Source organism: Ruditapes philippinarum, unplaced genomic scaffold (assembly GCF_026571515.1).
Source record: "Ruditapes philippinarum isolate M1 unplaced genomic scaffold, ASM2657151v2 ctg1134_1_1_1_1, whole genome shotgun sequence".
NCBI lineage: Eukaryota > Metazoa > Mollusca > Bivalvia > Venerida > Veneridae > Ruditapes > Ruditapes philippinarum.
In genome coordinates this window covers 466817-481920 of record NW_026855810.1, presented here as the reverse complement: position 1 = coordinate 481920, position 15104 = coordinate 466817, and the positions used below count along the sequence as shown (strand labels likewise).

Below are 15104 nucleotides of genomic sequence, written 5' to 3'. Positions count from 1 at the left end.
AATTTTCATGAAATTTTGCTGTGATTAATGCTTCCGAGGTATCACCCATTCTCCAGATCCTTAAACTTCAAACTTAAGTTTCTAATTTTCGATGTCTTCTTTCAATTAATTTCACGCTTTATATATTACATACATTTCATATACAAAATTGGCAGTGCCGTTATTTCTGTAAACTAGACTGAGATTTTTTTGTACTTTTTAATTTTAATGTTGTACATCCTCACGAATACTCATATACTAGTAATTGTCTTTTTTACCAATACTATTATTATTGTTTTAGTTTTGTAACTTTATTGACCATTTACTTGCATTATTCATCAAAAAGAATTATTTGAGTTTTTATCTCAGTTTAAAAAAGCCCCTCACTTTAATAATTATATATTCAATATCTAATCAATTAATAGAAATACATATTAAATAAGACTTATTATATCAATATCAAGAGAAATGTAGGTAAATTGATTTGTCATAAAGTTAACATTTTTGTGAAGCCAAGTATATTTACTTTCTTTAATACAAAATTACTTTTTCGATTTCGAATTCATTAACATATTAAATGTTCTCCAATGTTAACATAACTGTCTTTGCAAATTAATGTCTTACTAAATGGTGCAGTATATGGACGCGACTGAATTACTAGTAATAACAGAACAGAACAGAACAGAACAGATAGTTTATTCAGATTTGTACATAGTACATCATCTTGTATATACATATCAATAATTATATATGTCAACGTGAGATACAATAAGAACAGAATTATTTTTGACAGTAATGGTAGTAATTTGAATACATATATATCAAAACAATTAATCATGTATTAGGAGAAAGAACATGTAATAGAGTTATCTTTCTACAGTTAATACTGAATTTCTTAAAGCAAGAGCGTTTTTGATGAACAGTGATAATTGTATGAGCTCGGTTTTTATCACAAGAATTCAAAAGTTTTGATAAAAATTTATAAACAGATGGTCTTTTGACGTAAATATCCTTTATGTATTTTTTTCTTAATTCTGAATAAAAGCTGCATATACATATAAAATGATATTCATCTTCTATATCTAAATTGGTTACAACATAAACAATATCGTTCATTACGGGGAATAAGGTTTCTATTAAATCTTCCTGTTTGAATTCTAAGGGGAAGACACTCATGCGTAATTTACAAAATAAAATCTAAATCCTTTTGGTAAAATATCTAAATATTTTCTCATATTCAAATGTACTTCTTGACATTTTTATAAAAGTATAAAGGGAACTATTTTCTAAGTTAGCAACCATTCTTGTTTAACAACATCCAAAAAGCGATTTTTTAAACTCTGTCAAAAATATATTCCTTATCTATGTAATTTTTATTTGATCAAAAACATATGAAAATCCATAAGCATTCAAAATTTTTTTTTCACATTTGTGACCCAGTTTACACATCCACTATTACTGTCATTTAATGCTATATTATACATTGTTTTTAATAAGATATTATCAGTCTCAACAATTTTCATCCAGTATTTTATTATTCTTATATATTATTTACATACAATGGGTACCTTCCCAATTCGCCATAAACATATGCATTACATGTATTCTGTTCACTTTTAATAATCTTTTGCAAAATTTTAAATGAATTCTTTCAATTGGTTTCGACTTAGAATATCCCCAGACTTCACATGAATAGTTCAAAATAGAAACAACAAAAGCATCAAATAACTGACAAAATAACTTTGGACTTAGATCATATTCATTACATAACACGCGTTGTCACATTTAGTTATAAAAATATATATTATTAATTATATTATGCCGCACGTGTCAATAGTATTAATTTATGTATAAAAATTATTTCCTGGAAACACAATCACCAGTAACAGATTTAACCTGCTTTACACCTATTAACACTATAGGCACGCGCAACAATTATATAATTGACATCTAATAGTAACAATTACTAATTGATCAATAAATTAGACTAATTACTAATTGTTAAGTGTTAATCATTAAGTGTGTCCTAGGTTTTCTTGCAGATTCATATACCATGACGTTCAGAATATAAATTAAGAAGCAAACTTGAATTCGTCATCAAAGTTGTTTTGAACTATCATATTATCAGAATTTTAAACTGAAATACAATTCACAAATTATTCTAGATAATCTTGATAAATACTTATCACGAAATGAAGAACATGGACAAAATCAAATCAAAATTGTCGTCGATAAAAAGCGCTGCGACAAAACTGCAACGTTTAAGAACAGTGATAATGAAAGATGAATTAAAAACTGATCAGAAGATGGAAGCGTATCTCTTTGACAACATCAATACCAACAACGTGAAGAAAGATGATTTCTATAACAAAAATATACCTGTTATCGATTCTAAGGTAGTAAACATTCCATTGGAAGCCATAGGCAAAAAGGAACTTTTGCAAAGATATCTGAACGATTCGATCACGTACAGATTCGATTGTAACGATATGTACCTACCTGTTAGAACAAGCGGAGTCGGATGTGAAAATATCTCTGATTTTGACCCTCAACTTCCGGAAAGAACACGTGGTGATGGTGAAGAAAGCATAAATTCCAACTTAGATTCTGACGATGTCCACGATATGAATACAGCGTTTATTGTTAATAGATCTAGAAAAGAACACGCGCTTTTTACAAGGAATGATAAATTGAATGAAGGTATACTCTACGATACTGACGTCACAGAAGATGAGGAAAGTGCGTTTGAAGATGATAGTGACTGTTATGACAGTATATGCGAGTTAGAACGGAATATCTTTGAGAATCATGCTGAAGACTCTTATATCAAACTGAACGATCTGAAACGTATATTAAGTAAAGATAAACTCAATGCTAGGATTTCTGAAGATGATTTACTTGACAGTTTTATGAATACTATTGTTCATAACGAAGAAAGTGACGAAGGAAGGGGTTCAGTAAACAGTGATTTTGAATGATTCGGTCGATTATGAATTTATTGATATGTTGTTGGTATAACATATATGCTTCATATATTTTGTTGTTGATATGATTGTTATTGAATTTGTATGTGCTACACTTATTATATTACAATAAAGAAATACATATAATATATAATCTTGTCGTTAATTAAATAAATTTATTGGTAATATCTTTTGTCAAAGTGCAGTTATTATAAATGTGCAATTCGTCATCACGACGAAGAAAGAAATGTAGTTGATATAAAAAGTCGATTACTTTTCAACTCTTATTACACGTGCTTCATTTCAATTTACCTAAATTAACGATATATTTTACTCACTAGCGCCAATAAAACATTATCACCATGATAACACATTTATACTTTTGATAATAAATGTAATTGTTTATTAATTTCAGGGTATGTATATGTGTTACAATGTACATGTAATGATCTAAATAGAACCAGACCTTAAAGGGATTGTTTCGTAACACAGACCCGAAATATTGTTTCTAATTTTAAATGTTTACTGTACATGCGTATTATAAGAACTAACTCCAACTAATAGAGAGACAGAGCATGTACTATACATAGAAGGCGGGGCTTATCATAACTGACAGCAGCACAACACAATGTACATTTGTACATCTATTTGCAACTATAAAGTCTAATAAATGATTCAAAGTCCCGTCATTAAAGATACATCATGATCGAAATTCAACATCACAAATCTTTAATAGTAATAATAATTATATGCTAAATTACATAACACAACAAAACTAAATGTTGCGTTCCTGCAACAGCCATAATAATGGATTAAAATCATCAAAGTTTGAAGTTTTGATTACAGAATGACTGTGATAACCCGATTTTTTGATATACGTAAGAATATCTAAGGGTAAGTTTATGATAAATGTTTATTCTCTCAATGACACCTTATATATGCAATTATTTTTATATTTAGATATAGTAGACACATAGTTTCACAGTAATAAGATTATATAGTTTTTATTTTAAAAGAGCAATGAATGAAAGAACGAACGAACGGACGAAAGAAAGAAAGAACAAATGAATGTATGGATAAATAAATAAATGAATGAATAAATGAACAAATGCATGAATGTATAAATGAATGAACAAATGAATGAATGTTCGACCGAATGAATGAATGAATGAATGAAAATTTCACCTTCAAAGACACAATTATGCTAAAAATATTTAGAAATAAAAGTTTTTTTTTTAAATCAAAGTTTATTGGCATACGCTGGTAAAAGTCAATATAAAACCTATAAAAAACAAGATCAGTCCCAAAAGATTTATTTAAAGGCTCATTTTGCATAATGCGCAGGCTGGTCTGGATCCTTGCCGGTCGCAAACGCATTACGTTGGTTTTGTCGTGACGAGGCTCATTTGTCTTACAGTTCGAAACGAAAAAAATGTTTTTACTGTGAATATTAGCCATCTCGTTTCATTCATGTCATTGTTTATTTAGTTTTGTGCATGCCAACATTCATGCCATTGTTTATTTAGTTTTGTGCATGCCAACATTCATGTCATTGTTTATTTAGTTTTGTGCATGCCAACATTCATGTCATTGTATTTTTCATGCCATTACATGTGTGCTTTTATATGATAATCATGCGAAATTTGTAGCTTAAGTGTTAAATAAACGTTCTTCTTATTTTTCTTTTTTAAAATCAATATTTTCTCTGTAAAATCAATATTTTTTCTCGTCAATCGATTTCTTTGTACATCTTTACCAGTGTATACATGCTAGTGGATAGTGTTCTTAATATAACATGAATTTAATTGGCATTTATAGATACATATTTTAATTTTTCTGAATCGCATCTGTTCGGTCCTTTCCGCCAGTCTTCGGATACACCTCGAACATAATAGTAAGAATTGACAGAACGGACATGGTATTTCGGTCTAACCTACGCTATGAAACCAAATAGTAATTTAATGCTAGGAATTGTTGACCAGATCAAGTAAAAGTTTACCTAAAATAAGCGAATTCATAGATACAAAAGCAAACAATACATTTTTTATGTAATTATCTTAATGGTCGTTGAAACCGAAAGTACAAAATACCAACCTGTTGACTTTGAATCGGATTTGTTTATATCAGTGGGCATATTTAAATTAAAAATGATTGTCAGACATATTTTAAATCATTATTGTACCGAAACAGAGTTAGTTTCCCTTTGAATGTCAAATAAATGTATATACATTCGTTATACTTTATGAAGATTATACTTTCTGGCTCTGTTTTCATCTGAAACCATTTCAATCAGTATTTACCCCGTGGTAATTACATGTATAGATAATAGCCGAGGACGTTCCGAATGAATTTTTTCTTTGAGAAAACTAATATAAAAAAAGAACCCAACTTGTTATGAAGTTGATCTTGATTTTTGATCAAGATTGTCTCGGTGGTATATTACTTATTTCATCCAGTACGCTCAAAATATATTTTTTTCACAAATGGCTAAATACATGTATATACATGTACATAATAGATACAAAAGTATAATATGTTAATCTTTTTTTAATGATCTTGCATGATATTCACATTTCACTTTAGGCATCTTTATTTGACTGAATTTGTTTATGAGAAGTAGTCATCACCATTCCAAGCATCGGCTTATCGGTATTTAATCCTCAACACTATAAGTAATGGACTCAATTATCCCAAAAGGACCATGACAATATTGCAACACAGAGTTGAACTATATAGTACGAAACAACTTTTTCACAGCTACCACTCAGCACTTGACTCTCTTTTTTCAGGCATGTATCATTTAACTTACAAAAAGACTGTATTTTAATTCGGAAATCACTTCGGTAGAAGTACTGGCTCCTACTCCGTGTCAACATCAGAGTTACTGTCCTACCCTTGGAGTAGTATTGTGAAGTAGATGTGTTCAAACCATAACCCATAATTCGCTGAAAAGCACAGAAGGTCTCAGCATTTGTAATGTTTAAAATATTCTACAGACTACCATTTTCAATTGAGTTGGTATTCACTATAATGTACTGAATTGAATTTGATTTTATTACAAGAAACAAGAATTCAAACATAATTGCAGTAAGATGACAATAATAGTTGGTTTAAGAAAGTCATATGCTCCGGGCCATTTGAGCTGCGTCACGACAAAACCAACATAATGGGTTTGCGACCAGCATGGATCCAGACCAACCTGCGCATTCGCGCAGTCTGATCAGGATCCGTGCTGTTCGCTTACAGACCCTATAACAAGTAGTGAAACTGATAACGAACAGCATGGATCCTGATCAGACTGCGCGGATGCGTGACGCGGCTCATTTATTTTCCTTACAAGTCCATACACCTAAAAGAATTCAACGGGTGTACACCTATACTTTCTTTTGAATAAAGCACAAGCTTTCAGATTAACAATTAGTCATCACATTAGCTTTCATAGAATCAAAGTCTCTATTATAACAAAAAAAAAACAAACAGGTACCACCAGTATAGAGCCTAGCCTCGGAAGAGCATTTCGGGCTGGTGGCAAAGGTTGATCACCTTTTTTTTCCAGCGAGTTAGTGACGAAATTTAACATTTGGTTTGTATTGTACTGAAAAGATAAATTTAAATAGTTCCTACCAGCGTGTCATCAGCAATGCTACTACCATCGAATATATGCAGCTGAAGACCACAACCATTAAAGGAAGCGGCCTCTACGGCAATCTCGAGCTTAGAGCTTCCTTGAAAGTACAAAAGGCAAGTGGTCGGAGGGTTCGATATAAAATCTGTCCCGCGTGGTTGAAGAAGAGACTTTTCACGACTTTCAACTGTAAACATTTTTCCACACGTTGAAGGTGAGTCCATAAAGACTGAAAAAAAATATGACTTAATGCTATATATCTTTTATTATTACCCCTCACTTTTTTCGTAATGTTAATTTCCCATAGGCCTCTGGGAGTTATTCTTACTGTTAATGCAAGTGTACCACGTGACTAAGAATTTTTTACTGTTACATAGGTAACAGTTTTTTTAACAGTATAAAATCTAGTCACGTGGTCTATTTTCTAAAATAAAATGAAAAAAATGGCCGCTATTTTTTTTATCTCGATTCATTCTTATTTTCGACGATAGGGCCGAGGGCATCACCAAAGTAACTATGACTCTCATAAAATTTAGTACTTTGCACCCTACAGTACAGTATCATAGAGTTCTTTTCGCGTATAAGATATCTTTTTGTTGACTAGTCAAAAAATAAAACATCCGTTTTCAACGGAAGTAATTGTAATGTGAACAATTTTGTGTCAAACTGGAACATGCAGACGATTAAAGCATGCAGCAAAGGATTATTTAACAATGTTAACCAGTGAAACGTTACAGATAGAGTTGGTGGATAGTCATAATTCTGTAGGATATCATCGTTATCTGTCAAAACCATGGGAAGAATATTCTGGATACAGAAGGATCAGATTTCACAGATCATAACCTTATAAATGGGTTAGTATTTTGTTTTCTAAATAAAACACAGCTTATTGTATGTTTATGACTGGTAGATATCATCACTTGCTTAAAGAATTAAAGAATAACAGCTTCTCAAGTAGGCATTGCAAGGTAAGGACAGTTTAGTTATTGCTACTTTTGGTTTATTTTGTTTCAGTTAGATTTAGTTTAAACTTTATTTATTCATTAAATTGTACATAAATGACATTTACAAACATTGCACAACAATGTAATTCAGACTGGATTGGAAAACAAGTAAAACAATACTTATATCAATTTCAAGATAAAGATACAAAAATGTTGCGGTTAGATGTAAGCTCTTTGAATGTACAACAAAGAATAAGAGAATAATAGATTGTTGAATTATCACTATAGAAAAACTAAGGTAAATTATGGTGAAATGTTAAAAGAAAGGAAGAATGTAAGGAAAGGTATGATTGAATATATATATCGGAGTTTAATAATTAAGATTAACATGTAAGGAAATATGAGCGTACGGAAAGACCAAGTTTATTCACACTGATAGTAATTCTTACAAAAAGCGCTTCGATTGTGTAATAAATTTTTGGACATTCTGAAAGAGGGCTTTGTTTTCATCAGAAGAGAGATGTTCGTTGCCGTAAAGAAGATTATTTACTGTAGCCGGACAATTTAAATTAGTGAGAAATCTTTCGCGTATATTTCTGTATTTGGTACATTGCAATAAGAAATCTCTCATTCCACACGTGCATGTTGAACTTTCCACAATAGACCTTCTGAACAGATCCTCATTCAATGAACTACATCCTAATCTTAATCTTGTGTGAAGGATTTGATCTTTACGTGTGCCTGTATTATAGTAAGACGGTGGTCTTTTGATATTCGGGGTTATTTTGGACTTGAATATGTTTAAAGTTGGACTAGATTGAAGAGTTTCAGGAAGAGAATTCCAGGTGCGAATAGTAGAAGGTAGAAATGATTTTGAGTATAAAAGTGTTCTGGTTGGAACTGGAGTAAAATCGTCGATATGTCTAAGCTAGGTTATATGTACTTTACAGTTAGATTTAGTTTACAAATTCAAATCACCACAGTATTTGTTCGGGGTAATAAAATAAATAACACATGGGTTTGTGTGTAACAGTAAAAATATCATCCCTCGTAAAAAGACTGTTACCCTCGGCTGCGCCTCGGGTAACAGTATTTTCCTCGGGACGATATTTTTACTGTTACCCAAAAACCCATGTGTTATTTATATACTATTGCGAACGTTGACAGCTGTCGAGAAATACAACTGAAACTTTAGCACATCCGTTAGAAACATTTCAGATGTATTTATCAGACAAATCTCGGTCCTTCAAAAGTGTGACGTCATTAATTATAAAAATGGTAAAACAAAAAAATGGTAAATTCAATATTTGCTGTTGAAGCTTAGAATCACTTTTACTATGCTTTCTGGAACTTACCAGTACTGCGGGGTTGCCGTGATCAGAGTTGAACTCGTACCCATAAACTCTAAGCATGTAGGCAGATACTTTAACAAAATATACCACTGCTTCCATCGAATGGACCGTTCCGGTTTTTCGTAGCGGAACATTTAGCCACACCTTTTCCATTCATTGCTAGGTCAACTGCTCACAAACAGTATCACAAACATAAGCACGTGTTCTTTTGTGCAAACCAGGTCAGCCAGTGATTAGTTATTATCTCAGTGTAGTGTTTTGGTCAACAAGAGGTAGCAGATAGTTTTGACTTAATAGAAACTGTTTATTATAATCAAGAAAATGAAAGAGAATTTTTGCGACACGTCGGAATAATCCAACATTTTTTGTCTCGTTATAGAGAAATAGAAATAGATACTTTACCGTCAACGGTATTTTGACTGCTGCCTTTGCTCTCACTGCTATCACTATCATCTGGAATAAAAATTGTTTAATGCAAACTTATACCAAACATATACAGTATATATTGTATTTCTATTCCCCTCTTAAATATGAAATGAGTATCTACCTTCTATTTCGGATTATTATTGTACAAGAATATAAAGCGAGGGATCACATTTTAGTGAAAATTATTACACATTACAGGTTTCTCGTATTAACATACATTCTTGCAGTTTTGGGCCCCCTTTATGGATTCCTTTTTTTTCTGTTCTAATTTTCAATGATGCACATTTAACATTAAAAAAACTGATCACATTGTACCCACACTAATTTCAATCAATTCGAGGCAAATCTGTTAAGTCTAACTGACGACCTCTTGTCTTTTTGTTGTTTGTTCACCAATTATTGTACCAATTTTAAAAAACATTTATTTGCTCATTTACTGAAAGTAAACAAATATTTATTTACTGATTCATATCATTATATCTATAATTTTCTAACACTCCTTCGTAATTTTTGTCACTGTAGACAAAGATTGAAAAAAAATAATAGGTGTTAAACTGCCAATTAAACAATGGTTAGTGAACTACTTGTATGTGCGGCTTCATATCTTATCATTATACATATCTATAATTTTAACACTCCTCGTAATTTTGTAGCAGTGACACTGTACAAGACTGATTAATTGGGCATTGACTTGATAAAAATAACTTTTTTTTCTTATTATTTCTTTTGTTAAATCTTTTGTTAAATAATTTCTATATCTTAGCAACAGTAGGGTGCGATTTCGAACAGCGTTATACGAAAATCGGCACCGGAAGTTATTTTCGCTTGAAAAAATAACATTTGTTATCTTATTTTATCTTGTTAGATTTGTCGTTTTGATGCGACAAAAATAACCACTCAAACCTACGGATTCCTACGCATCAAAACTTCAAACTTGTGTAAAATAGCCGATAAACACCGCTCAAACCGATATTATTTCTTAAGTTTAAGACGTTACGGTTAACTTACAGTAAAGCTGTATTTTGAGCTGGAAATCATTCCCGAAGAAATAATGGTTCTGAGTTCGAGTCAACATGAGTGACATTGTTCTGTCTTTCGAATAGAACTGTGAAGAAGATGTTGTTGAACCGCAACGCAATACTCGCTGAAAAAAAGGCACGAGTATATTATGATTTATCAAAACTGGCATAATTTTCCGCTGTAAGATATTATATTATTTCTTGGCCTTCATAGAATTAATTATTGTTTACGTTGTCCTTTATTATACTTCAAATCAAAACATTCTTACTTTCTTCATTTGTATTCTGTTATAATGTTTGAACCTTTCGCAAAGATCAGAAAATATGACGTTATACAACAACAGGTGTCAAGTGCTGTATGTTGCCCGAAACTTCAATGCTGTTATTTTTTTCTGATCTTTCGGGATCATTGAGTCCAGTGCTTTTAAGTGTTGAGAATTGAGTACCGCTCAAACCGTCGCTAGCGGGCGTGAGGAATGTTGCACTTTTCCATTATCCCTTTATGTACAGACTCAATCAAACCGACTCGTCTGCAATTTTCACGATATTTTGCTGTTTTTAATGCTTCCGAGGGATCAATATTTCCAGATATTTGTGTCCGTTTAATGCATCAATATTGCCCACAATGGCTACTGTTAGTCGCAATTTAATTTTCTCAGCAAGCATTGGTGGGACAAAAAAACCCATAAGAAAACTGAATTGTTTTGGCGTAACTTAAAGATAGCAAAATATTTCTAACCAGGTAATTGTCACCAGTGCCCTTGCCATCAAATATACGAAGCTGAAGACCACAGTCACGAAATGAAGCCGCTTCTACGACAATTTCAAACTTGTAGTTCGAACTCGCTTGACTGGATTCGAAATACACAATGCAGTTTGTTGTAGGGTTAGATACACCAACTGTTCCTCGTGGTTTTACACGAAACACTTCTCGATCACCTGCTGCAAATGTTTTACCGCATGCTGTAGGTGAATCCATGAATACTGAAATATGTTATTTTATAGGAACATATTGTTAACACGTAAACATGTCTTTTGTAATGAATAACTTTGTTTCACACCTGACAAATTATTAACAAATGAATGTACAACACAAATCTGGCAAGCAAAAATAATATTACATGTATTTTATTCAATTCGTTCAGTAAATGCAGTAATAACATACCTGAAAATAATTTCTATTTATCACATATCAAAGCATGACTACAGACTGTTAAAAGTGCAAAGAATATTTTTTTTATTGACGTGTCTATAGTTTAACGCTTACATTTAGCGTGTCTTTACACTATGTTTTCATATAATGCAAATGAAGTCACGTCAACAAATATGCACGACACTTTTTTTACGAAGTTGCAAAATCGGCACGGGTATGTGATATAATACTGCATGGTCTGTTTCGTTAAATATTGCCAGTTCGCACATTTAAATGACATAATGCTCATCCAAGTGCAAGAGGTCAATGAACAAATAAAAATGAAAAAAAAACAAACAAAAAAAACAAAGTTCAATATTTAAAAAATAAAGTTCGCGATACTGAAAAAAGACGTGAAATAGTCTAAGTATGTGCTACCGACTCATTTCCGACGGTTTTCATGTTTGTATTATCCTTTGTTTTCTTTAGGCTGCTAGGCTGCCAGGCTGCTAGGCTGCTAACTTCACAAATTTCGAAGTGTCAAAATAAAAAAAGTTAATTATTTTAAAAAAATATAAAGTACGCGATACTGAAATAAGACGTGGAATGGTCTAAGTATTTGCTACCGATTCATTTCCGACGGTTTTCATGTTTGTACTATCCTGCTAGGCTGCTAACTTCACAAATTTCGAAGCGTCAGAATGAAAAAAATATGTTACGATAAAGTTCAACATCTTAAAAAATAAAGATCACGATATTGAAAAATGGCGTGGAATGATCTAAAGAAGTGCTACTAATGTATTTCCGACGGTTTTCATGTTTGTACTATTCTTAGTTTTCTTTAGGCTGTTAGGCTGCCAGGCTGCTAGGCTGCCAACTTCAGGTTGCTAGGCTGCCAACTTCAGGCTGCTAGGCTGCCAACTTCACGAAACAAATGACTTGACATTTTTCTTGCATAATTGCCAATTGAATCAATTGAAATATATTTCTGTTAATAAACCATTCTTTGAAATAATATAATAATATATACTACTAAGTATACTCACAATCCCGAGTTTGAGTCTCGGCACACCAAATCATCCATCCCGACAGAAGTAAGAAAATTTCCTTGTTTATAAGTGCCATGGTCTTCTAAAAAAATCAAATAAATATCAAATAAGATTATAGCAAATAAGACAATGCGTAAATAATGATGGTATAGTACTTTATCAAACAAATTTCAAACCAGGGCCATAGGTCCGAGCATCACAAAAAACATAATCTATAGTCAGAAACATTTCACGATTGCCTACCAGGATTGTTTGAGGATCTCTCAGGCGGCACCCTGTTTATCGGGGTTTGACTTGAAACATTGCACAACCATTTACTGGGAATATTGAGAATTTGACAGGCTCCCTTTTAATTGGAGTTTAACCGGCAATATTTCGTGATCCTTTACCAGTAATATTGAAAATCAGACAGGTATTGTGGCTGATTTGTGCCATTCGTGTTTTCGCCCGCGCCCCCGCCATTTTAATTTGTTAATTCTCGACTTTTCGCTTGGCGGGGTCGCGGGACGAAAACACGCTAATTAGAGGAAGCGGGGCGAAATTTTATTTCATTAAACTTCGCCCCGCGCCCCCGCCGTTTTATTTCTTAATTCTCGCTCCGCGCCCTCGCGGGGCGAAGTTTTATTTGTTAAACTTCGCCGCGCGCCATTTAAACTTGTTAATTCTCGACTTTTCGCTTGGCGGGGTCGCGGGACGAAAACACGCTTATTGGCGGGGGCGCGGGGCGAAGTTTTATTTTATTTAACTTCGCCCCGCGCACCCGCCGTTTTATTTCTTATTCTCGCTCCGCGCCCTCGCGGGGCGAAGTTTTATTTATTTAACTTCGCCGCGCGCTCCCGCTAATTAGCGTGTTTTCGCTCCGCGACCCCGCCATTTTAACTTGTTAATTCTCGACTTTTTGCTTGGCGGGGTCGCGGGACGAAAACACAAATGGCACAAATCAGCCACCATAGACAGGCCCTTTGTTTATAGAAGTTTACCTACCCTCTACCGGGAATGATGCGAATGTGACAGGCCCTCTGTTTATTTACCTTTCACCACCTACCGCGATTGATTTGTTCATGTATCATGTAACATGAAAAACAAGTACACAGCACGTGTGTTTGTTTGGATTTGACATGAATTAAAAGTCGCGCTTTCTCTTTATAAATTTATTGACGGCATGTTTGTTGTTGTTGTTCAGGTTACACACTACTAAATTAGCTAAAGGTCAGACTTATCTATTTAGATATGAACACGACAATAACTTCATAAATAATGAATACTGTATTAATACTACTATATTTGGATTATACTTGTTTCACTCAACACTTGACCTTTAACGTTGTTGTATTGTTCTAATAACTTTTATATCAATGTCCTTTTAAAGTAAAAAAGAAACGAAAAGCACTACAACATCAATCTAGATATATGTGTCTTTAAAAAATGCTTTCTTGTCTATTGAATTTGAAAAAGTAGATGAAGGCTATTTAATTTTTACCAATTTTGTTAACTTAATTTAGTACTCACAGTCCTTGGTCTAACCCTCACCACCCCTAGCAGATTTCAACAATATTATTTATCCAGCGCCAGTGACTTCAAAAATACACATACATCCAGGTTTGTCCATTTATATTGAAGGTAATAAATAACTAAAATATAGATATGTTGACACTACAAAAAAGATAAAATTGTATGTAAATATAAACAGACATGTAACATTATCAGTATTACACAGATTACATAGAATATGATAAATTGGATTGATGATGAAGTGTAAAAATAAACGCGGAAAGGTTTGGGGTTAAATGCAACCATGTCAGAATGAGATTGTATATTATTATTATACATGTATATTATTGTATATGTAAAAATAATGATATCATACTTAAAGGCCCTTTAAGCCTAAAAATACTATTATTATAATTTCTCATTTTTCTTTGAAGATATACTTTGCTTAAATTTGATATTAGAAAATAATGGTAATCGATACACAGTCTCTTTGTAAATATAAAATAAACATGTTTTAAATCCAAACAAATTAGATATGTTATGCTTAAAATTCTACATACTATAAGTTATCACATTATGAGTATATATAGTGTCTTTAATTTGTTTTCAATAAAAGACCAACTTAACTTGACCTGTAATAGGGAACACAGCTTCCCACACATAGTGTATTCATTCTGTTATTCAAGTGAGACATATCCAGTAAGAACTTCATAGATTTCAATAAATTTCAATGTATTTCTTTCATTAAATATTTTACTCCAAAATGAGCATTGTTTATCTTAAAATCATTTTTCTAGGGCCTATTTTATTTACAAAAGAAGGTACTTATTGTCCTTATAGATGAACCATATGTTTTAATATTATATACCTTATAAAATAATATTTATCTGCTTTAATTTCATATTTCACATTCTGATCTGTCGTTATTTGAGCCGCGCCATGACAAAATCAACATAATGCGTTTGCGATCAGCATGGATCCAGACCAGCCTGCGAATCCGTGCAGTAATATATAGCGAAATATATAGCGAACAGCATGAATCCTGATTAGACTGTGCGGATGCGCAGGCTGGTCTGGATCCATGCTGGTTGCAAACGCATTATGTTGGTTTTGTCATGGCGCGG

The 15104-nt window shown here is 32.6% G+C and overlaps 2 protein-coding genes across 2 annotated transcripts in view; both read right to left on the bottom strand.

Moving 5' to 3' along the window:
- LOC132744449 (uncharacterized) overlaps nt 1-15104 on the bottom strand; it is a 32274-nt gene that overhangs the window by 15391 nt on the left and 1779 nt on the right. The gene's annotated exons all lie outside the window — the stretch shown is intronic.
- Nucleotides 4981-12578, bottom strand: LOC132744439 (uncharacterized). Its single transcript, XM_060733150.1, has 6 exons — nt 12487-12578; nt 11048-11292; nt 10298-10433; nt 9266-9316; nt 6567-6796; nt 4981-5887 (listed from the first exon to the last, which is right to left on the bottom strand). The coding sequence occupies exons 1-6, from the start codon at nt 12563-12565 to the stop codon at nt 5624-5626; spliced, it is 1005 nt and encodes a 334-aa protein (XP_060589133.1). The 5' UTR covers nt 12566-12578; the 3' UTR covers nt 4981-5623.

Excerpts from the sequence above, each read along its gene's own strand:
- LOC132744439 (XM_060733150.1), bottom strand. The coding sequence starts at position 12,565 with ATGGCACTTATAAACAAGGAAATTTTCTTACTTCTGTCGGGATGGATG. Across the intron at positions 9,317-10,297 it reads GCTCAAAATACAGCTTTACT|ATGATAGTGATAGCAGTGAG; the intron begins GTAAGTTAACCG and ends TTTTTATTCCAG. Across the intron at positions 5,888-6,566 it reads GCATTGCTGATGACACGCTG|CGAATTATGGGTTATGGTTT; the intron begins GTAGGAACTATT and ends TGTGCTTTTCAG.